The 23,516-nt window shown below is 44.0% G+C and overlaps 1 protein-coding gene across 17 annotated transcripts in view; it reads right to left on the reverse strand.

Annotated features, from left to right (window-relative positions):
* The window catches only part of RBMS3 (RNA binding motif single stranded interacting protein 3), a 695,185-nt gene that overhangs the window by 426,143 nt on the left and 245,526 nt on the right, over positions 1-23,516 (reverse strand). The window contains exon 1 of one of the 17 annotated variants that reach the window (XM_038175465.2): positions 14,657-15,214. The exons of 15 other annotated variants lie outside the window; for them this stretch is intronic. In XM_038175465.2, coding sequence (XP_038031393.1) covers positions 14,657-14,731 — 75 coding nt within the window. In that variant the 5' untranslated portion in view covers positions 14,732-15,214. Of the gene's footprint in view, positions 1-14,656; positions 15,215-23,516 lie in introns of those variants that run through there. One more of the 17 variants, XM_038175464.2, reaches the window with a different exon arrangement.

The following is a 23,516-nucleotide window of genomic DNA, read 5'->3' on the forward strand; positions in this document are numbered from 1 at the left end:
GACTAGAGGTCTGGAAATAACTCCAGAGAGGTAGAAATTGCACCTCCCGTGGCCATTAGAAATGGAGAAGAGCTGAAACAGCGCTCACTGCTTTCCCTTCAGTTTCCCAGCCCTATCTGAATGGCAGGGGAAGCAAAAGGATGTGTAGAAAAAATGAGTGGGCATCAGCTATTTGGCAGCACCCGGCTCATTTCTTCCTGCATAGGCAAGATCAGCAGTCTAAGATGTGTGCATTGGGAGCCCTGGTGAGGCTGGCAGATACATCACAAGCTTTTTAGAAAATAGAGACAAACAAAAGAATGCAGAAGGCTTTGACTTTTGAACCTTTTAGATATATCTGGGTTAGATTTACAAATTTCTCCTTTTAATCTAGAAAGGCATCTCAAGAGAGATAAAAAAAAGGGCACACCTATGAACAAATATTGAAAATTTAGATCCTTTTAAACTAATACACCCCTAGAAATACTAAATTCCTGCCACTCAAACTGTGAGAATTGGTACCAGACCAAAGAAGTATTTTTAAAAATGCATGTTTCAAAAATAAATCCCACTTAACTACTAGAGAAGCTTCTGTCACATCTTCCCTCATCTAAGGAAATAATCATGTATTTTCTGGCAGCCCTAGCATCCCAAATACTACAAGATTTTTAGAAGTGAAAAAGCTGTATGGAAAGAAACGATGTCCATCCCTGTTATTTTATCTAAGTTGCCAAAGACAAACAATAAAGATAATTAAATCACTAACATTATCCTGGTAACAGTACAAAGTGTTACCTGTAGGAGATGGAGGTATTTGCTTTTGAAAATATATTATCTCAGTGCTGTTTCCCCTAAGAAAAATACAGTAAAAGTGAGAGAAGATTTCCCTGTCAGCTTGTAGCTGCTATAAAAAAAAAAAAAAAAAAAAGTAACATTTAAGCCCTAAAGAGCTCCTGGTCTTTAAAACTGCGAAGTACATACAGTTCTAGCTGAAACTAATAGGAGCTGCAGGTGACCAGCACTTCTGACTCGGAGGCCCCATGCACTGTACGGAGCACCATCCCTTTGAAATTTCAGGCTAACATTTATCAGCAGCCAATTTGCCGAAGTGTAAACCTTTTCCCCCACAGTATTTACTTTTCAAAAGCACCAAAGAGCGGTGGGAGATGCAGCTCCCCTGCAACGCCGCAGCTCCAGCGAAACAGGAGGAGAGCATGAGAAAACAGCCGCTGTGAGCCTGACCGAACGCGAGCCCCCAGCCATTGTACATCACGATATTTCCAGAGCTCTCAGCCGTTGGGAACAGGCTTGCTGTCTCACTGACCTCAGCCGCTTTGCTCTTCTGTCCAGCTCCATTTTGTCCCCTGTGAAGCCAGCCAGCAAGAGCGGTGCAGGCTGTATTTTTGAAATGCTAGCATACCGACACCGGGACCTCCAGAGAACCGCGCTGCTGTTTCCCTCACCCTGCTGCCAACACCTGAAATCTGCCAGACAGCAGAGCATGGCAGGCTGGCCACCGAACAGCAGCGATGGAAGGATCAAAGCCCCGAGGAAGCCTGGGGAAGAGGCATAAAGGTAGTTTTGAACTAAAGGTGTGTGATCACAACCCTGAGCATTAGGAAAGAAAATGAAAGAAGTAGCAGAGTATGAACTGGGAAGGCAGAGTGACTCATTCCCAAGGTGATGGAGTAGCATACAGCAGGCAGGTAAACCCTAGACACTGGTGACCACGCAACACTTGGTCCTGGCTTTACAGCCCGCACCACAGCCTCCTACCAGGCTCTTCACTTCCCTCTGCTTCTGCTCCTACCCGCCTTTGCGAGCCCGGCTTATTTACATTGCTCATAAACTCCTGCAGGCAAAGACTAGCTCTTCCCCTGGTTTTGTATGCAGCTCAGCTCAGTACAACTGCACAGTCGGAGGTAGCCTGCAAACAATAAAACACCATCAAAAAATAAAGAGGGGAAGAGCACGACTGGCTTAGGAAACACCACCGAAATATCTGTTCTATAAAAAACATGTGATGGTCAAACGGCAGGACAAGCACCATGACATACACACAAGCACTCGCTGAAGGGCAAAAGGAAAACCAGAAGGGACCTCCAGAAGGATGAGAAAACAAAACAGGAAAAAAAATCCATAAAACAAAGGAAACAGTGAAGAGGCAAATTTGGAAACAAAAAAAAAAAAAAAAAAAAAGAAGGATCACAGAAGAAAATCACGACTACTGCTGGCTTTCCTTCCATTCACTTCACACTAACAATACTCACACCTCATACCTCAGGCTCTTCAAGGTCTGTCCTTGTCACCTAAGCATCAGATTGCCTCTTTACCACTGAGACTGGTTAAAAAGAAGGCACGAACTTACCTGACAATCTCTTCTGAGAGCAAATGAGAATGGGAAGGAGGAGGAAGGAAATAAAATTCACATCTCTCTACCCCAGAATAGCTGACTGGCACAGAAAGGAAGTCACCCACCAAAGATTAAGAAGTAATAAACAACTAATAATTTATTCCCTTACTGAAGAACAGGAGAGATGAAGCGTAAATACAGTCTACTTCACAGGCTGTTGTTGGAGCATGGCAGTCATACTTCATCCCCTCCACACAGATTGTAAAATCACAATCTACATCTTTGTGGCCATTGGCACAGCTCCTTGTTCTGCTTTAAAAACACCAATAATCCACCCTTGTTTATAGCATTTTCACATAATTATTGACAAACAAAGCCCTTGGGACACAAGAAGTTACCAGCATCAGGAATGTCATCCACTTCTCTCCCACCCACAACATACCTTTAAGTCAAACATGCCATATATATGTAAAAGATATAAATATATACTTTTTTTTTTTTTTTTTATACACAACTATTTCCAACACACCAATGAGGGAAGCACATATGACAGCGTTACAAGCCAAAATAGGGAGGGAGGAGGGAGAGTAATGACAACAGAGAATCTAAAATAAGTCCTGGCAAGCCCCACAAGGCCGGGCACGAGGAAACCAAAGCCAGTTGGCTCTGATGACTCTGCATCCATCAACTACTCTTTAGCTAACACCTATCAGTAAATAACTTCTTTGCCATTCCCTTGCTGATTAAGAGGGTGCTGTAGATTGCAGTTATCCTAAAGGACTGGAACCCAGACCAGTCCTTACAAGTTGTGACAACTGTTTGCAATATCCTTCCCATCGGTGTCTGACAGGAGGCTCCGCAGAGGACAGAGTCTTGGGGCTGTGCGTGGGCACCATTTGAGTTTCCCTCTGCTATGCAGCAGGATGAAGCAGTCCTTGGCATCCTTGTCCAGATGTCTGCTACGTTTTTTAATGTCTTCTGGAAGAATCTGGGCCAAGCATGGCTTGAGTCTCTGCAATGGTGCAGGCTGGGCCCTGATCTGCCCCTCATGCTACTGGCCACACAACTCAAACATACTCTTCACCTGGGCACCCCAGCAGGATACCAGACAACCTTCCCCATGCTGACTCAGCAGAGAGCTTCTCTCCTCTCCTCCAAGGAAGCAAGTCCTTCAGCACTACCCCAGTTTTCCTCCTACCTAGCAGGAGGGCGCAGGTGTGCTGGAGATCCAGCCCGCCTGGCACGGCCGCTCACTTCAGGTAAGTGGTTTTGAAAAAGTGCTCTGTAATGCTCGATGCCCCATCTGGGAGTCATATTGGGTCTGATTTCAAGTGTTTTGAGCACTCCATCTGTCGGAGCTGTGGGCACTCAGCACTTCTGGATAACCAGAGATTAACATGTCACTTCTGCAAATGTTTTTCCACTGTTTTCCCAGCTTTGCCTCCGCTATTACACCGCTCACACACAATATTTGCTCATAACACAGCAACAGCATTCATCTCCTCCGGATTCTGCCTGAAAAGAGGGGACATTGGATACTAAACAGGTCTACCCTAAAACTCTTGGTAATCTGGTATAGGCTCCTGGAAGTTGAGGCCATTATTTGCATGCAGCCATTACGTGAGCAAATAAGGTGTTTAAGGCACCTCTCAGAACGGGCTGTGAAGATTAGTTAATGTTTATACAACTCTCTGAAAATTGAAATGACTGCTACACACTGAGTATTACCACCACCAGGGATCCATTTAAGTAAAAGCAGCACAGAGAGCAAAGGAAACAAAACTTATTTCTTCTGTCCAGCACAATTATTGCCAGACTTATGCATGCTAAAAACACCCAATAACCCATCTAACGCACTAAATTAATGTTTATGCTATTAAGTTTAGACAATCTTATGCTGAAAGCTTTTCAAACTACAGGAAATTACACGTTGCGCAGGGACAACTGTATACAATTACAGTGATTTTGTAAAATGGCAGAGATATAAAGCAGAAGCGGACCGGCCAGCAAGGCTGCTAAATCACACAGATAACAAGTGCGTCCTGACGGGGCAGCAGCCTGGAGCTTTCTCCCGGGTGTTTGAAGAGCCAGGAGCTATAGCAGAAATCCCAAAACTCAGGAAGACACCACACACCCTTAGTCATGAGGCAGCAGCAGGCAGGTAAGATCAGTAGGTACCACTCCTGCTGCCACTCTGGAGTCACCGTGCATCGCCCAGACCCATTATTAGCCGACCCTGAATCACCAGCTGGCACCCCCTGCAAAAGCACCACTGGAAAAAACTCTTTTACTGGGGTTATTTGGATCAACCCCTGTGTTTCTTCAGGAGGCAAAAGCCTCAAAGGGATACTAAGCGCACCAACACAAAATCCTGCAAGGAGAGTGCTCTCCCAGGCAGAAAGCTCTCAGCTGCTTCGCTAAAGGCCACGGCAATATGTCTACTTTATGCTCGTTTTCACAAAGGATTGTTTAACAGTACTTAGCGCAGCCCTACCTCGACACAGCAAACGCCGTCTTAAAACAGCCTAGGTGAAGCTTTCAGCTTACCAAGTCAGCCTGAATGCTTTGTCAAACATCTGAAGGACTGCAGCGCTTCCGACTTTTCTCTGATGTCTTTCAGGTACAGAGCGGTATTAAAGCTAGTTTTCACGAATGCAAAACCAGGCAGAGACTCGGAAGTGCTACCGGTCCTATTCTTTACCTTACTCATTGTCTTGTTCACAGCTCATCTCGTCGCCAGTCTCCCTCTCACTGAACAATTTCAGAAGTGTCGTTTGCACACGAAGCAAGTATATATTATACAGTTCAATTACACGTGGGAGATTATTGGTTTGTGTGTATCAGCTAAGCAGAATGTCAACAGCTGTGTAGACACATCTCAGCCGATACGAAAAGTAGTCTTGTCGGCAGTTTTGATCTTAAAGTAAATACACTGAAAAACTTAGCTCTAATTAGGCTTAAAGGCAGATATGATTTTCTGGAATGAACACGAAACAAATGCTGCCGATAGCACTGTCTTTGCAGAATATCTTGTTTGCTGTTTCTTAAGTAGACAGGGCTTTCGAGATAAAATATTCTGACTCACAAGTGATGCGTCCCTGCTGTTTGTGTGTTGACAAAAACCTGAATTTTGTATTTTAAGCGGCGTGCTATGCTTCATTAATATGAAATCATCGTTCTGAATCGCAGACGTATTAGCTGAGCTCCAAGTGACCTAATTCATTTTTAATATTTCATAGTTGGTTAAAAGCTGAAACAAGAGATTGCTAACGCAGCTCTGACACCCTCGCCATGAATCAAAAGATGTAGGGAAAAGGTCATGTGCTTACCAACTGGCACCCAACCAAATTCATCACTGTAAAATGAGAGAACAGAAATAAAGACTGCATTTCCCATTATGCTTCTCCCTTCGTAAGAGCATCCATCAACTTGCACGTTACCAATGAGCGGAATTTATTTATATGCGTGTCCCCAAATAAAAGGTCAGAGATGCGAGAGAGATGAAATAAGGACCAGAGCCTTTGTCTAACCAAGAAGTAGTTCCTTCCCTTTAAAGCAAACTCGGCAGCAACAGCCTTTGAAGACCAAAAGGAGAAACAATTCCCAACCACATAAAGAAACTAACAAGTCCCTTATATGGCTAAGAATTGCAATGCCATTTTTTTTTCCACAGCCGGAAAAATTAGAACAAGAGGGAAAAATAGAGCAAACTTTAAAAAGGCAGTTCTCCGAGCACCAGGGAATTCACGCAGGCACATCGTTCCAGCTTTAAGAACTGCCAGATACTTTCTTCTTGAAAGAGAAGGAGGACATTACACCAGGTGAGTCCCTGAAATCCGTGTTTTAACTCTCCTGCTGTAACTATGGATACCCAGCTTTCAAACCCTTTTGTGATGTGGCAGAACACCAGGCTCCCTTGTCTGCTCCTCTTGTGAAACACCTCCATCTGAAGTCCCCTAATCTCCCTCTACCTGGCAGGTCACCGATGCACCACCTCAAGGTTTTCCCAGCTCCCTGCATCCAAAGAAGCCGCCCGCCCCCTCTGCTCTTGCTCCCCTATCTTCGATCCACCTCTCCCCTTCGAGAAACCCTGAGTCAGAGGTTCCCGGCTTCTCACCCAGGATGGCAACTCGATCGCATTGTGTTTTGTTTCAGATAACCAGAGGATTTCTCACGAGTTAAGCGGGATGCACAGCCCAGCCGGCCCCGCCACCACTGCGGAAAGGTCGGGCTCCCGTGCAGCATCAGCATCGGGACTGAACTTGGAACAGCTCGGCCTGGCCAGCCTCTAAATATAGCGAAGGGAGGAAGGGCTGTGAAAGGGCGTGGGGAAGGGAGTGGGCCCGGAGCCAGGCGAGCAGCCGGTGAAATAAGGCAGCACCACGTTGGCCTGTCCCGCTCTTCTCTCCCGCACCCTGTGGTGAAACAGAGCGGTTAAGCAGAGCTCAAGGATTTAATCTGTTAATGCAAACTCACAAAATAAGAACAAACTACTATTTGATTTATACGCTCTGTGTGTGCGTACAAATCTGTTCGACAACTTCTCTTCTTGGATAGCTTCGAATCGCAAAGGAGTGACATCACTTCCACTACATGACAGCCTATAAATCACCATCAACCACATGGCACCATCCATAAAAACGTGTCAGGGAGACACCAACAAGGAACAAAATATCAGAGAGCTTTACATCATCAACATGCAGTCGTATGCGTCTTCTGGCTTCTGCTATGATCTATACAGATCAGGTGGTTTATTTCATTCATTTGCATCTGAATGAAGTCAATACAATTAGCAGAGGAACCCTTATAGAAAATCTGTCCAAACAATTTAATCTGCATAAATTTACCAGAAATTAAACCTTTTTTAAAAAAGGTTTTTTGTTGTTTTTTTTTTTTTACCAGAAATTAAACCTTTTTTTTAAAAAAAAAAAAAAAAGATAAATTGTTATGTGTAATACTGAAATTGATTTGACAGAGAATACATTGGCAGGGACTTCATTCCCATCACTGTTACAAGAAAATGAGATACAAACAAGCAAGACAAGAAAAAATGGGAAAAAATGGAAAAAAAGGTCCTTCCATCCAAAAGCATGAACAAAATCTCTTTCTCACTTGACAGTGTCAGGCCTAAAAAAAGAAAATACTCTCAGCTAATAAAAACTTCTAGGAGAAGAGATTAGCATTTGCTGTAAACCAACATAATCAAAAAGACAGTGTGGCTAAGGAATCCAACAGGAGCCTTCAATTTAGGACTACAGATATGGTAAGTAACCTTTGCTTCACTTCTCCATTTAGAAACCCTGTGTTGTCAGGAAAGACCTACAGAGAAAACCGTTTCAAGTTTCAAGGAAGCTACACAGTATTTTTATCTTAATAACTACACAAATAAAAGCAAAATCCCTGCTCTGTCCTTTACTTCTTGAGGATTAACCATGCTTACTCTCTCACAGAAATTGCTAATCTTCATTACAGGCACCAGGCTCTACGCGAGACATCTCATATGACTCAATTAGACTTCCACTACATATAAATCATATCTCAACTGTGGCAGAGAGAGACACAGACAGAAAGACGGAGAATAAGCAGGACAAAAAAAAAAAAGATGCTGTAAAAGTATAAATTAGAATAAAAGGCATTAAATAAGAGATGTAGCCTCCGAAAGCCCAAAATGCTGTTAAAACATCAGATGAGGTATGTCCTCACCCAATTGTACAGTTTAGAATGTTTTTGACAGTTCTCATTTATTTAAAAAAAAAATTAAAATAATAATGTATGTTGTTCATCTGTCCTGGTTTTGCCCTGGAGAACAGTATGTGCTTTGTGGGCCTGATTCTGTGTTACTGAAGACAACTGAAGCTCTTTCATTGATTTTTCAAGGGAAGCAGAACAGATCCCTGTTGCTATAATTTCTATTCAATAATATTATTGTTAATCAGCTATATAAAATATTGGTATGTCATTCCGCATGAGTACACGCAACTCTCAGGCTGAACTCTCCGCACAGAGAGAGTAGCTCTCCATGTAGAAATGTTTACTTCTAAACTTCCTTCCAACACTCAGCATTGCCCATAGGAGTGGGAAAGAAATTGCGAAACACCACTATGCAAACACTCACAACATACACTGTGACAATATTTGAGTAAATCACTGTTCTCGGTCTCCCTTCTCTGCCCATCTGCAGTCTTTGGTATGGAACAACTATATCATAAAAGCTCTTATTCACACATGCTTTTGATATTACACTATTTAATCACATACAGCTGTAGCTGATGAGACTGTTACAAAACACAATTTTAATGCAGCACTGGAAGCAAGTTCTGGAGGCACATCAACCATTTTTCTCTACATAAAATTCTAACATTAAAAGACTTTTCTTCAAGAAAAAAAAAAAGAAACAAAATAATAAAAACAGCCCACTCTTCTTCTTCTTTTTTTTTTTTAAAAAAAAAAAAAAAAAATCTGCTTCTCTTCCTGGACACTCCGGAACGGGCTTGTTTGCAAGTGAACTCAAAGTCCCTGCCCAGAGTATAGATAGTGACAAACCCACTTCCCCCACACCAGAAAAAATAATAATTAAAAAACCCTGCTTGAAATTATACGCAGAGAGAACGCTATCCAGGCTACTTACAGCAAGACCTGAAATGAACTCAGACATCCTGCTTGGAACAAGTCTTTCCTTATCTACTTTTTAATTCATGGAAATATACGAACTAACACTCCGATCATTTTTTACAAAGATACTTGCATTAAAGTACAAACATACCGTTGTGATAACTTTGAAAGCCCACAATACATTAAAAACCAAATCAGTAATTCAGAAGGTTGCCTTGTATCAGCGATTACAATTTATAACTATTAACACAGCGTTTGCCACAGTAACACCTCGGTAGCCTAATCTGCTAAATGCTTGCAACTTCCATCTTTCCTTAAGGAATTAATACATATGCTTCCAAAATAATTCCCCATGGCATACAGAAAAATATGAATGTTTAAAAGACTAAAAATTTCATCTTTCCTTTCCCACTTTTATCTTTTTTTTTTTTTTTTTTTTTTGAATTTAGCAAACTTACATTGAGACAACACTTGAAAAGGACATCAACTAAGCAATTCAACGTTGTTTCAATATGTATCATGGTGTCCCTTACAGGAAGGAGCATGTATTTATTCAGGCACATAAGGATAGACAGCAAACAGTAATGGAAAATGACCAAGTTCATATATTTTTGAGTTTTTCAGAGGACCATTGCTTTTACCTTCCTGACTGTTTAAAGCAAGCGGCAAAAATACTAGAGGTAGATGTTAATGTTACTGCCAAAATTACAACCGGGCTCACATGTTTTTAAATGCCATTTAAACAAATTTCTTGCAACTTTAAGGCAGCTCTCTGAGGCATTTAAAACACGCCGCCACGTACTGAATCAAACGAGGGCTCAGCGCGAACAAACTTCATTCCTCGAAATGCACTTCTCTATTTGCAAGTGTTTGCCTTCACTTTTGGCACTATCACATGGGCTCCAGCTAGACTTTTGAGCTCTGGCGGCAGTCCAAGCTGCAGATGGTTGGAAATGCAGCCTGAAATCAGTGTGTGGTTGATGAATTACTCCTTACACCTGACCCCGGCTTCACACCAGGCACCAGGCACAGTCTGAGCACCACCAGCCAGAGAAGCCCTGTCAGGCATCTCCGTAGCTGGAACGCTTCCTTCGAGGCCTTCTGCGGGGCCAGATGGCCAAAAGCAGGGAATGCGGTAAACTCGCTAAACAGAAACGTGAGTGACAAGAGACTGCGGGGTGGGTAGGTACAAGGTGAAGAGAGGCGAGAGCTCCGCGCCGATTCCAAAAATACGCTTTCTAAAAGCGGCTGGTGGCACGAGAAGGGAGGCGTGCTGGTGGCGTGCAGCTGAAAGAGGTCCCTGATTCCTTCCTGCCAGAGAATGCCCTAAAAAAGGAAAAGAGGAAGCGAAACAAAACAAAGGGCTTCATCCAAATGCACACACCCAAACACGCACCCACTGAGAGACTTTTTGCAGTTTAAACACTTCTGGGTACACCTGTTTGAGTTTCCCCGTTGTTGTCTCCTCAGGTGGGGCAAGTATCTGTCGCTTCACAGCCACGCTCATTAAGCTCCTCTTGCCTGGGGGCTGGTCCACATGTTTCTCACATCCAGAGAGACAGAATTTTACTCACATAAGCATTGGGAAATTGCACTTCTGGCTTTTGCATGCATTCACACGTGCATCAGGCGCAGAGAGATTAAGGCGCACTGCGGGTACAGCCAGCACTGCCTCCCTGCTTGGGGTATTTCGGCCTCCTCGCTGGGGAGCAGGGTCAAAACCCTGAGAGTCAAACCACCAAACCCAAACCATGACTAACAAATAAGAAACATCCAGAGAATGCATGAAAGCAAACCGCACAGAAACAGCTGCTAAACTGGCTTATTTTTACCCCAAATGCAGGTACAGAGATCACAAAACAAAATTCCTGTCTGCAGGTAACTGTGACACCTTCTCCTTCCCACCGGAACGATTCAGGTTTTTTCTGCATACAGCTACTGAGCAAACTTACCCCATCTCTAGGTCTGATCGTAAGTTGCAGGGAACAGAGATAAAGCAGAGCATCTACTAAATTAAAGCGACTCTTTCAAATATACTCAGATAGTTTAGGTTAAATCTTTTTTCTTTTCAAATCATTAAATGGAATTTAATGGTGCTCAGTTTTGTTTTTCCATTGTGCAAAAGGGGAACGAGAAAAGAATTTGCTTTGGCAAGCAAGAAACTAAAGAAATAAATGCAGACCTCAATGTGAAATTTCGTCTCATTATCATTTTATACGTGACAATTTACAATATACTGCTGTAAACCAGTTGCTTGAGTAGTTACGCCATCAGCAAGGAGACAAGGAAATTTATTTAACAGCTCAAAATAAAAAACTGCTGTAGCTTCTCATCAGATAGGTTCAGATCTATCTCCTCACAATATTCTTTGTGGCAAGAGCACAAGACTACCCTTGATTCACAAGAGTAACAAAAAATGTTTGTTTTGAAGTAAACTCCTAGCACTCCAAGAATGAGACTCTAGGCAGATCCTGGGAGCAGAGAAGTTCAAACACTTCGCTTCCAAATTGCAGTTGTCAGACAGTGTCATGCCAAAACAAGAAAAATAAGGTCGCGTCTTTCCTCAAACTCAATGCTTGTCCTTAAGAGATATATTGAATTCCTTGCAATTGTCTCTTAAAAACTGACTGACCTTCCCCCCTGATTATTCTCAGTTTTGGATGACATTGGGTTTATCTAAACCTGCAATTAAAGTTTTAGCTTCAGTGGTGGCATCTGATAATTAAGGAGCACAAGTAAATTGAATAATAGGAGTGCGTGCTTCACGTTGCACAAAAGGCCACAAAACACTTTAAAAACTTAAATCAATCAGCCAAACATATGGAATCCATTTTTTCCTATTTATAATCCTATTACCCATATAGCTATTCATTTACACCACTTCTGCCTAACTACGTGCCAGCTAAGTTAGAAGATACGAACGCAGATTGGAGACTGAGCTCTTACGCAGCTTCGTGCTCCCCCAAGAGAAGGACGTGATGCAGAGTGAGGCAGTGCTTCCCTGAGAACAACCGAGACAACTTCATGAAACACGCAAAGCAAAAAGCAGCACTTCACCCAGACGTGGTGGGGTACACCCATTTCAAAACTTCGCCCATTTAACATGCTGCCACTCGGCGTTTCACAAGCTGTAGACAAATGCCATAAGAAAGCCTAGAATTTCTTTCTTAATTACAAATGAATGCAACCCCCCCCACCACCACCACCACCACCCTCAGCGTGCATGTCTATGAACATAAGAACACATTCTTTCCTAAGAGCTGAATCCTACAACGTTCTGTACAAAGGACAGTTTTGAGAAATTAGAAAAAAAAAACGATGAAGTTCACAGTACAGTCAGAGTCATGCAGGGGTTTATTAACATGAGTTGCTCCAACAGGCATGATAAAAGATACAGCTCTCCACCACAATGTTATTTGATTACCCGAATATTAGCTTTAGACACACAATGGATCTAACTGCTTTAAAATGTCCCAGAAGCTGATGGCTAGCTTTAAGGTAACAAAATCCAGATGCTGCCTGTCTGCACTACTCTAAACTCTTAAAGTCTATAGAAGTGAAAAAACTCATATGCATGTCTCTGTATGCATGCGTGTATGTGTTTGTTATTTAGGTTTTATCCATGCACTTAACTGTGGAGTGAGGGAGAAAAGAAAAATTAACATCATATAAACTGTACCACCGATTTGCAATGTTACCTGTCCTTGCAGCAATAGCGCATGTGTGCGCAGACAGGCGCACATGACTTTTCACCGGGTTGATAATTTTATATACCAGCTATAAAAGCGCGTTTAATTTAGCTTTTCCGTACCGTGGCTTTTTTTTAACCTAATGCTTTAAAAAATATCGTTACTATTTTAAGCTCAAATGCAAGGTTAACTTCCTTAAAAAGCTTATTTATAAAGTTTTAAAAAAAAAAAAAAAAAAGGAAAAAGTAGAAAAAAGAGAGACTGGCAAAATGTAAGCTACGTGAGTAAAAGGCATGGAATGTCCAATATTTCTCCTCCAATACTCGAGGCTATTGTTCTTTCAAAAAAACACCATCAATTGTTTCATGTCCTTGGCTTGCCAGGTTTTGAGGAATAGCATCAGTCTGCGTCCCCCAATCCCCCAAACAGTTAAAGCTATAGGCAATATTGCAGTCAGGGCTAGTGACGGGCTGCTGCTGCAACAGCAACAATACACACTAAATGGTCACAAAGGTAAAATGCAATTTGGATCGACCTTGAAAGGAAGAGGAAAAAAAAGCAAGAAAAATCCCTACAAAATATAAAATTAAAAAAATCTTAAATTTTATACAAAAAGCCTGCACAATAGGCTGAAAGAAAGAGCCCAGCGAACAAATGAGAGGTAACCCTGTTAGGAATTACAAGGCTATAATCACATTGAGTGGTTCTGGTGTCGTCGCAACTCACCCCAGCCTGATTCTCAGTTTTGACAATTAGTTAATTTATATCATGCAGCAGTCTGGCTATAAACGTTAACGGGAAAGTAATTTTATTAACGGGGAAATATAACTTAGCCTTTCAGAGCCGCCACCAGACCAACGTGTTTCAAACCAAAAGTCTGCACGAGCCAGCCTCCCCAGGGCACCCCACACGCGCAGACACACACGTCAAACGTCCCATGTGTTAAATTCGCCACAGAAGCACAACGTGTGTCCGTGTACGTAGGGGTACATGCATGCGTGTGCACCCCAGCTATATTTTTTTTCCTTCAGAAGGATGCTACTTTATTGACTGAAACTGTTAATCCGTGGCTGTGAGGTTACACTCCAAAGCAGGATTTTTTTTATTATTATTTTTTTTCTATACCGTGTCCTACCAGGGTTTGCAAACTTTCGTTTTAGGGTTTTCTTTTGTTACTGTCCCTTGGTTACAAAGGATATCTTTTCAGAGAGCAGACTATTATACAACGGCACGAGAAAAATAAAGCTTTAATTAACCAACTCATGGCCAGGTAGCATCGACTTTGCTCAGCCCCTGAGGAAGAAGAAGATGCAGGCCTGCTTTCCAGTCTCCCGGCATTTTAAAAATTATGGAGAAAAGAAAGAAGGAAAAGGAAGAGCCCATGCTTGGGTACGCTCTCCAAAAGTAGCTACCCTCTATTTCTAGACCTTTGAAATGCAACAGAGTAGAGCCCTATCATCCTCAATGTGTAATGAAATATTAAAAGCAGTGCAACCCACTGACACAAACTCCGCCAGATTTACAGCCCGTTCGCTCCTCATCCTCCCCAGCCCTTCACAGCATCTCCCGCTCAGCTGATTAAAAGTTTGAGTTTCCACAGACGCCTTTTCTAAGGGCAAAACGCTTTCAAGCCCCGGGTGAACTGGAGGGATCGCTGCAAGAGCCATCGAAGCAGCGTTTCGTGCCTGATGCTGTCCAGAGCAATCCTCACCCTGTGCCATAATAAACACGCTACCTGCCCGGCGTTACGATAGCGCTCACCAGAGCGCTCTCCCAGAACAATAAAAGGAATTGGCCGACGCCAGCGGCCCTCGAAACAAATCCGGTCGAATAAATAAAATTAAAGCACGGACACCAACCTTCCTGCCTCTCTCCCGCCTGCTCTCTGCCTACCAGCTCGGCTCTGCGTGACACCCAAGCCCAGGAAAGGAGGGAAAGGCAGCGAGCCCGGCCAGCAGCCCCTGCCATTTGCACCGCTCGCTCCCCATCGCCCGCCGAGTGCCCGGCGGGACCCGCGCCCTACCTTGGTTTGGAGATAGTGGGGGTAGTAGTAGGTGTACTGGGGGTACATTGGCTGCTGGTCCAGGCGTTTGCCCATGTAGCTGGAGTCCTTCTGGCTGGTGCAGGGAACTCGTTGGCAGGGTGTAGTGCCCCAGGGCCTTTTTCTTCCCTCTCACGCCGCTATTCCTGACAGCGCGGGCGACGGAGGAGGAGGCTGCCGAGACTTCCTCGCCGTCTACCGCGCGCTACTTCCAGCGCAGCCAAAAACGCACAGGCGCGCACATCGAGGGCTGGGTGGCTGGCTGCGAGGGTGGGAGGAGGTGGGTGGCAGCCCCCTGCCCGGCTGCCCCCCCGCTGGCAGCGGCAGCAGCGTGCCTCCGGCGGTGCCCGCTGCCCGGCCGGGGAGCGTCCTGCGAGCGGAGCCGGGGAGGCAGCGCAACTCCAGCCCGCTGCTTGCTTGCTTCCTTCCTTGCTCTTCTTCTTCTCCTCCTCCTCCTCCTCGCTCGCTCTACCTCGTCCTCGCCCCGCTCTCGAGCCCTCCCCTCTCGCTCCCCACCCACCCCCCTTCAAAAAAAAAAAAAAAAAAAAAAAAAGGGAAAAAAAAATAAAGAGGAAAAAAAAAATTAAAAATTTAAAAAAAAAAATAGGAAAAAAAAAAAAGAAAAAAAAAGGGGGGGGGAAGGGAGGGAGGGAAGAGCCTTCCCCAGCCTAGTTGCCGCTGCCTCCCTCACGGAGTGACATGGTGCTCGGGGCTCGTCCTGTCTTTCATTCAAACCCCCTCCGCGCCGCGCCGCCGGTGGGAGGGACCTCGGCGCGCCGCTCCCCCGGGAGGCCGGCGCAGGCCCCGCGGCCGCCCCCGCGCCCCCGCCCCCGCCCGCTGCCGCCGCCACCGGCCCGGCCCGGCCGGGCCCCGCCGCCCCTTTTCCCACCCTCGCAGCCCGCGGGGCTGGGAGCGCCGGGAGGCTGCGCTGGGACCTGGGGGGAGCCCGAGCGGTGGGGGTGAAAAATGCTCCGACGGCGATTTTTGGATGTATTGAGGCGGCGGGGGGTGTGAGGCTGAGCAGGGCAAGGCGGGGTGACCCCCTCCCAGCCCGCCTCAACTCCTCCGTGCAGCGCTTCCCCGAGCGGCTGGGGGACGACCCGGGGCCAGACATATTAAATACATACTTTGTTCGAGCGCTTATATAAGGCTGGGTTTATTTAAAGTTGGAACAAAATGGAGGAAGAGGGTAAAGAGGAAACTCGCCCGGCGTGACTTAGGGTGCCTTCGGCCGGACACCACCACACCAGTTACACAGTTGCCACAAAAGTTACACACTGGTCCCAATGCCCCCAAAACCAAGCCATCAAGGCTCAGCTCCCAAGGCCAAAGCAGCAAATCCCACTCCAACGCACCCCACCTCAGCCAGGTGAGGGGCCAGGCACCGTACCCACACCTTGCCTACCTGCGGGACTTCACACCTGCACACGTCCCCATGGCATGGATCGGTGTCTGCACAGGGCCTCCCAACATCCACCCCCTGAAGGACTCAAAGGGAGAACACATCGTGCAACATGACTAAATCACCAGAAGAAAGTGTGTGAATAACAAAATGTTTCCTCTTGTACACAAGTCCCAGCATTTCTCCTTTTTTTTATGAAAAAAAAAAAAAATCCTTTAACACGTCATCAGATCCCTGGGCCTTTCTACAGTGGCTTTGCCTATTTCTAAATTCACGGTGGGGAATATGGGGTGGCAGCTTCTTTTTGTTTTTATTTAAATCATCAATAGTATTGCAGTAGGATTGTCAGCTGCTGTATTATCAACCAAATTACTTCAAAAAAAAAAAAAGAATTATAAAAAGAATTTCTTTAAAGGGACACTTCTCAAGGCTGGTAGAGCTAAAATTAAACTTGCCAGCTGTGTTTTGGTTTGTGGGCACGTGCTTGAACATGACAGGAACATGGGAATATCACGCTTTACGCTGGCAGTTTGCTGTTCGTGTAAGCAGGGATATTTGTTCTGGGTTCCTCCAACTGCCCCATCACCAGCTAACTGGAGAGCAGAGGAAAGCAGCTGAAGGAAATGGGCAGCACAGGACGCAATATGCAAGTACAAAATACTGCCTGCATGCATTCTGGGGTTTCACGACCAGGCAGCATTAATTATTGACACTTGAGTACCTGCCCACATGGTAGGAACAATGAGGTGCCACATGTACACAAGTGTGTGGCACCTGTTTCAGGAGAGAAACTTTTGGGGAACCCATTCTCTGTTCCCAAGCCACTGCACCAGCATTAATTTTTGACCTCACTCAACTCGGAGCACCTTGAAATACATCCCGTTGCCTCAGCTCCCAAAGTCATGGATAGAGATTCAGCAGAAAGGCCCAACTGGACAAAGCACTGAGTACTTTCTATCTGTTCTGCAGCCTGGGCTGCTGAGGAGTGCTGGGTCCTGTGTAATCTTGTAGCAGAGGTGAAGAAAGACAGAATCTGGATGAGCAGCCTGACATTTCCCACTCCCAGCCCTAAGCTGGTTCTATTGCTACTCAGCTTTAAATACACCACCTTGCCTCGTACTACATGATACTCGAGTGATGCTCTTGCTTACGCCCTTTTTTCTTCCCACATCTCTCCAAAGGTGAAATAGGCTGTTGGAAGGCTTGTATCTGCAGGAGCAAATAGTGACTGCTTGGCTGTGTGCTGTGCTTTCAGCCTGACAGCGTTCAGGTTGTTCTTCCAGCTGCCAGAATTAAGTTGCTGTGCTTCTCCCCCCACCTTCGCACTTCTCCCTCAGGATATTAGCGTGGTTTTTCTTCCTAAGCGGTTTGTTTGTAGAAGGAGATGTAACCAGATTTGGGGGAAGAAAGAACCTATGTGTACAGAGTGAAATAAAAAAGGATACTGAGGAAGTAGAAAAACTTGCACTCTGACCAAGAACTCTCCTTGAACGTGCACAGTTTGCTGTGGCCGGTGTTTTGCAACCAGGAAGGGCCATTCTGTCTGTTTCACCTTACTGCTCTGAGTATTTCACCTCATGACATAAAATTTAAATACAAGATTTCCACACGTGCCCCATCGTGTGCACTGACTGGTACTACCAACAGCTTTCCCTACCAGGAAAATGTCGGGAGGCGCGGGAGAAGCCGGGCTGTTCCCAGGCCAGGTAGGGCTGGCTTCAGATCTGCCATTCACCAGCACTCCCCCAGCTTGCTGATGGTTTGAGTTTCCCTTTTCACCTGTAATCCTGCCAAGGTGCTGAGCAAGAACAGAGACCGCTCAGCATCTGGCATGCTTGAGCCTTCAGAGATGCAAGATAGAGTGGAGGCAGCAAAAATAGGAATCCAATATAAAAGAGTAGGGGGCCAAGGGGAGAAGGCGGGAGGCAATATAGCAGAGCAGAAATGCAAATGAACAGCCACAAAAGCAGATTTAGATAGCACACAGCCTCTGAACAAATGGTAGCGCTGGAAAATGGAAAATTTCCATTTGCAAAATACAGACATCAAAAAGATCATCTGTGACTTGGGAGCACACTGTTTAAATAGAATCCCCTTCATTTTCTGGCCTGTGCATTTGAATAACCGAATCCACTTGCAAACTGAAATACCAGTTTGCCTACTGAGTGTTAAGTATAAATGTTCCTCAAAAGAAAAGACAAGCTGTTCAGTCCCAGCGAGCAAACTTCGCAACTTTCCTTCCTGCTATTGGATGCTCGTTGTCAACCCCAACCCCGGAGCACTCGTGGGAATCCAGCGAGCAAGCCAGGACCTAGCGCACCTGAAAAGGAGTTGCTGCGCCGGTGTCACCCGACGTGCAGGGAGTTTTGCAAGACAGGCAAGCAATAGGAATCTCTTGGACAGGAAATTTAGAAATAAATAAATGGGAACCAATCAGCTGGAAACCAGACAGCCAAATTTATTCAAAGGTAGATGCCAAAGGATATTAACTCAGAAACAACCAGCGCTGTGGATAAGCAACGTGGAGTTAACTGACAGGGGAAAAAAAAAAAAAAAAAAGAGAGAGAGAGAAAAAGAGAGAGAGAGAATAAACTGAGGTAAAGAAATTATGTATGTTTGGATGTATTTTTACATTTCATAAAACACAGATTTCTTCATTCACAAAAAGAGATTCAGAATAAAATCACAGGCACCTACTAGAAGAATGTAATTCAGGGGCTCTTATTTGCTAAATACATCTCTACATGTGCTCTTTTTCCCTATTTTAATAATTTTTTTTAGCTTTCTATGAAAACCTTCTTAATTCACATTGAGCTGACTCATGGAGCAATTCAAGCATTTTCTAGCTCCTTGCTCTTGAAAAGCAGCAATGTGTACTCTAGAAGAATTACCCTTTGACAAAATTAAGGCAAAATCATCTAAATCAGGACTAGGGAAAAGTCTCTCATTCAGCAGCAGAAATGCAGCAGCCATCATCTAAAGCAATATAATAGGTTAAGGAAAAATACCAACAATGATTATCTCGGGCTTACATTTTTGACACTGTCTCTCAGCTTTTATTCTCTCTATTTACTCATTAAAGCTGGTTTCAAAGGAGACCATAGTGATGTCTGACAGCTTGTTTACAATGGGTTACAAGAAGAATACTGATTTTATTTCTAGATCTGTCAGCTCCTTCAGTCCAGATACTTTAAAACTACATTGACGAACACAGGATCTTGCTATTTATTAGTTAGTTTATCAGGCTGATTTGCCTAAGGATAGCTAAGTGAATTTCTATCAAGCGATATATTCCGGTGCAACCAGGATCACTAAAGCATGCAACAGAAAAAAGGCAGAAAAAAGACACCGAGCAACAGAAGACTTAGCATTGCAACAAGACAATTAGGGAATTAAGTGCTTGAGATCGACAAATTCTCTCTGAGGTGGGGGATGCCACTCTTTTCTGATGTGCCATGCCTCAGCCCTACCTGTGGCTCCAGAAAGCGGACCCCAAGATTAACGTAGTGGAAGCGATTCTCTATCCCGGTCTCATCCTGCCTCAATGTGGCATTTGGCTGCAGAGGGAGGACCCCCTGTTCACATCTCCTCACTCCCTCAGCAACCCAGGCTTTCTGTCAGTAGTATGGCATGAACGTTAACATGCCATTTTTTTCAGTAAGGGGGAGGAAAGGAAGGGAAGACCCACAAGAGATCAACAACACAAAGGGTGGCTTTCCCCACACACATATCTCCCACCTTCATGAAGCCACACAGGTTTGTCCTCCAGTCTTTGGCACAAACCATGGCAGTACCATGAGGTTTAAGATGAGGCAGAGCTGCAGGCAGGTAAGATATTGGACAACAGCAAGGGTTAGCCATCTAGCTATCATTAGATTTTATTATTTTTCTCCCCATCATCATCTACTTAATATTATTCAGTATTTCCATGTTCAGTATTTCCACTGATTGACTTCTAAAGGCTCAGTCCTAAAGGACATCTTCAGACAGTGGCAGAGTGGAAAATTTCAAGAAAAAAGGTGAACAGTGAACATTCACTGATAGCAAATTGTATTTTCCATCTGATACAATCTCTTGCCTGCACAAGCAAATGAAACCAGCAGCCAGTTGTACAGACAACCCAAATTTATGTGCTAAAGTCCTCTTTCTGCAGATGTTAACAGACACAACCACAGTAAATAATGTTGCCTTTATCTTTTATCTATGGTCTACTTCTTATGCACCTGAGAAGCTTTGCAAGCATTGATTCATTCTGTGATGTGAAAGAGGATGAAGTGACATAGCCAACCAGTGGCAAAGCCGAAGTTGTTACAACAAACGGTGGATGCCCATCCTCATCACCCATCACCACACCGTGATGGCCATAGAAAACATAACCTGCAGGTAAGGACTGGTGCTTTCATCAGTCCTGAAGGGGATTCATGAGGGCAGAAGGTGGCTCAATGGCAGGGAAATGCAGTGTGGGGACATGGGAGAGCAATATGGGATGCAGTGACTCGCTGCTGCACCCTCAAACAAGATTCACATCAATAATTCAAGGCTTTCAGAAAACACCGGGATTTTGCAGAGGTTAGGCCTTTCAAAGGTTGCATTTTCTATAGCAACTCCACATCACGAGGTAGTAAATATTGTGCCTGTTCTTGAGTCTTTACAGTTAGGATAAAAAGGGCAAGCTTTTCATGCCTCCAGACAGCAGCAGGACTAACCAAGGTCATTTTGCTAGTCCAGCACATTAACTTAATGCTACCAGCATTACAAGTGGCACAATGTCAGGGAGAGAAATTCTCCACTTCCCACCTTCCTCCCTCCAAAGTCCTGCTTACTAGTCACCTTCCCCACCCCTCTGTTTACTTAAAATCAGACTGTAATCAGGAAACGTGAGCTTTTTTTCTTGAGGAAGTTTATTTCTGAAGGTAATGGGGAGACGTAAATATGCCGCCTGTTTACTGAGGCTCATAAACACATAAGAACACAGGCAATTAATTGTCACTGAGAGAGTTCCACTGAACATGGAAAATCCTAGCTTTTTAGGGCACGTTTAAGTAAATGTTCACCCATCATGTACTGAATTACTTAGTGAGATATTAATTTTGTCCTCCAACTGAGGGTAATCACAGAACAAACCAGCATTATTCACATTGCTCTCTGAAATTACAGCGAGGGTAAGCTGAAGAACAAAGGCCAGCAGGAGTCGAGCCTCTCGACTTGAAAGGAATTATCTTTTCCTCTAATTGAAGCGAGGGCTGTTTTGTTTTGGTTTTTCTTTCCTTCCTCTCGCTAAACTTCCAGCAGCACTCCTTGGGAGAATGGCTCCTTGCAGCGGGCTGGTGCTCTTGGAGCCCAGGAGCAGCGCCTCATCTGCATGGGAAAATTTACTGAGCTGACTGTACCAGCATCCTTGGCAGACAGAGTTATACCAGCAGAGCTCTTCATGCGGGCTTACGCCAGTAAGTGGCCCTATTTACGTAAGGCCAGAAAGCTGAGAGGTCTGGGTCCTGTTTGCTGGTGCTGCCCCTGACCTAGGCTGTGACCTTGGACAAACAAACCACTTCTCCATCTCCCTCCTGCCTTGCTCAGCCTCAAGAGCGTCAACTGGAAGCTCTCTGCAGCAAGAGCAATCTGCTGGATTTCATAGCAGCAAGGGAGAAGCTCGATTTTGGTAGGGCACCACAACAGCACATCATCAGAAATCTGTAATAATGTACGTAAACTGCTTGTTCTTACACCAGCCAGCCAGCTGGTGCTAGATGACTCTCACGGGCTGGGGCATTTTTTTTTTTTGCATGGGAAAAAGTTAACAATAGGCAAGAACAGAGGGTCATCTCAGGCGAAATTCTTTCGCTATCAAATATAATACTTTCAGCTTTCTCTATACTTATCCTCCCTAGCATGCCAAGACACATTTCTTCTTGTCTCTTTCATATCTGGCAGGCTTTTTTATCCACTAAATAACTCTTCATCTAATGCTGGCTGTAAATAAGGCCTGAAGGAGCCTTGGCTAATAATTTCCATTTCATTTGGTAATAGACCCCCTTCTAAAATGCAGTACAATTACAGCAATACACTTAAAATTTTGCCCAAAACTTCATTCATGAGTGTTTGTAAAAATATTGTTTTTCAATTACCACTATTGCTAATTTTATGGTTGTGATGAAATCTCAAAATATGACCATTTTATTTCAAATTTTGATTTTTTGTTTTAATTTTTTTTTTTTCACACAAGTCCTGCTTTGACCCATCTGCAATCAAAGTTTCTCCATTTGGTCACACTGAAAAAGGAAAAAAAAATTAAGTCTAAAAAAAAGTCTGTATCATTTTTTTAAATACATAAAAAATCTTTTTTTTTTTTTTTTTTTTTTTTTTTTTTTTTTTTAATACATGTAGGAAAGCATTGTTTCGGAATTATGAAGACAAAATACCAGTATTTAAATTGGTCCCTAGTGAAATGCGTTCCTTGGTTGTTTGTTTTTAATTGTAGTTCACAACTGGGAAAAGCAATTTGCACTTTAGCTTGTCCCACTAAGCCACTCTGTAATTCAGAGTCTGTTCAGTCCGAAGTATTTCATAAATAAAGAAAAAATGCAGGTTAAGAAAAACCATAACCTTTGGACACAACAAATGCTATTCTTCTCCTCCTCACCTAAACACAATCGGGTAGTGCAAGCACATGAAAACACTTACTAGAACCTCTAGTGCCTTCTTATCAACGTGTAAAGCTTCCTGGTGACACTACATGAGAAATTATAAGTGTCCACTAAATATGGAATCAAAAGATTGCGTGTGACAATTCCCAACAGAGGGGGAATTTCCGGCTCTCAAATTATCCCCTACCCAGATACAGAGAAAATGCGCAGCAAATGGAGAAGTACAGTGCTGTGAGCTGGGTGAAAAGTTCTACGTGCAGATAAGCTGGAGACTTGAAGCAATTCTCTGTTTTTCAAATCAGTTCACTCTTCTGTAGGAATAATGGCATTTTTTGTAATAGACAGCTTCCATTTACCACAGAACCAATGCAACCTGCCGTGCAAAATCAAACTTTATGTCACGCCAGATTACTGTCCATCATAACCAAAGAAAATGTATTGAACGGAATATATTTGGTTTAGGAAATCTGTATTTTGTCAGCTGCAGTATAACTCATTGTCCATTAAACAGCACCAAGCCCATTCTAAACAGAGCACACTCTATAAATGTTTAACCTCCCAATCCTATACTTGTCAACTTTCCAGAACAAAAGTGAGGGTGATACCTGACATCTAACAAAAACAGAGTTAGGGCTGCCATTTTCCTGTACCAGAAAAATTCTTTGGGTAAGAGATCATATATTTCCTGCAGACAGACAAATGCTAATTATAGCTCAAATCTTCCCTCTTTCTTTCCTCCGCCATTTATTTCTTTGCCTTCCTCCTCTTCCCAGTGCATCTTTTCTTCAGTCTTGTT

Source organism: Anas platyrhynchos, chromosome 2, assembly GCF_047663525.1.
Source record: "Anas platyrhynchos isolate ZD024472 breed Pekin duck chromosome 2, IASCAAS_PekinDuck_T2T, whole genome shotgun sequence".
Lineage (NCBI taxonomy): Eukaryota > Metazoa > Chordata > Aves > Anseriformes > Anatidae > Anas > Anas platyrhynchos.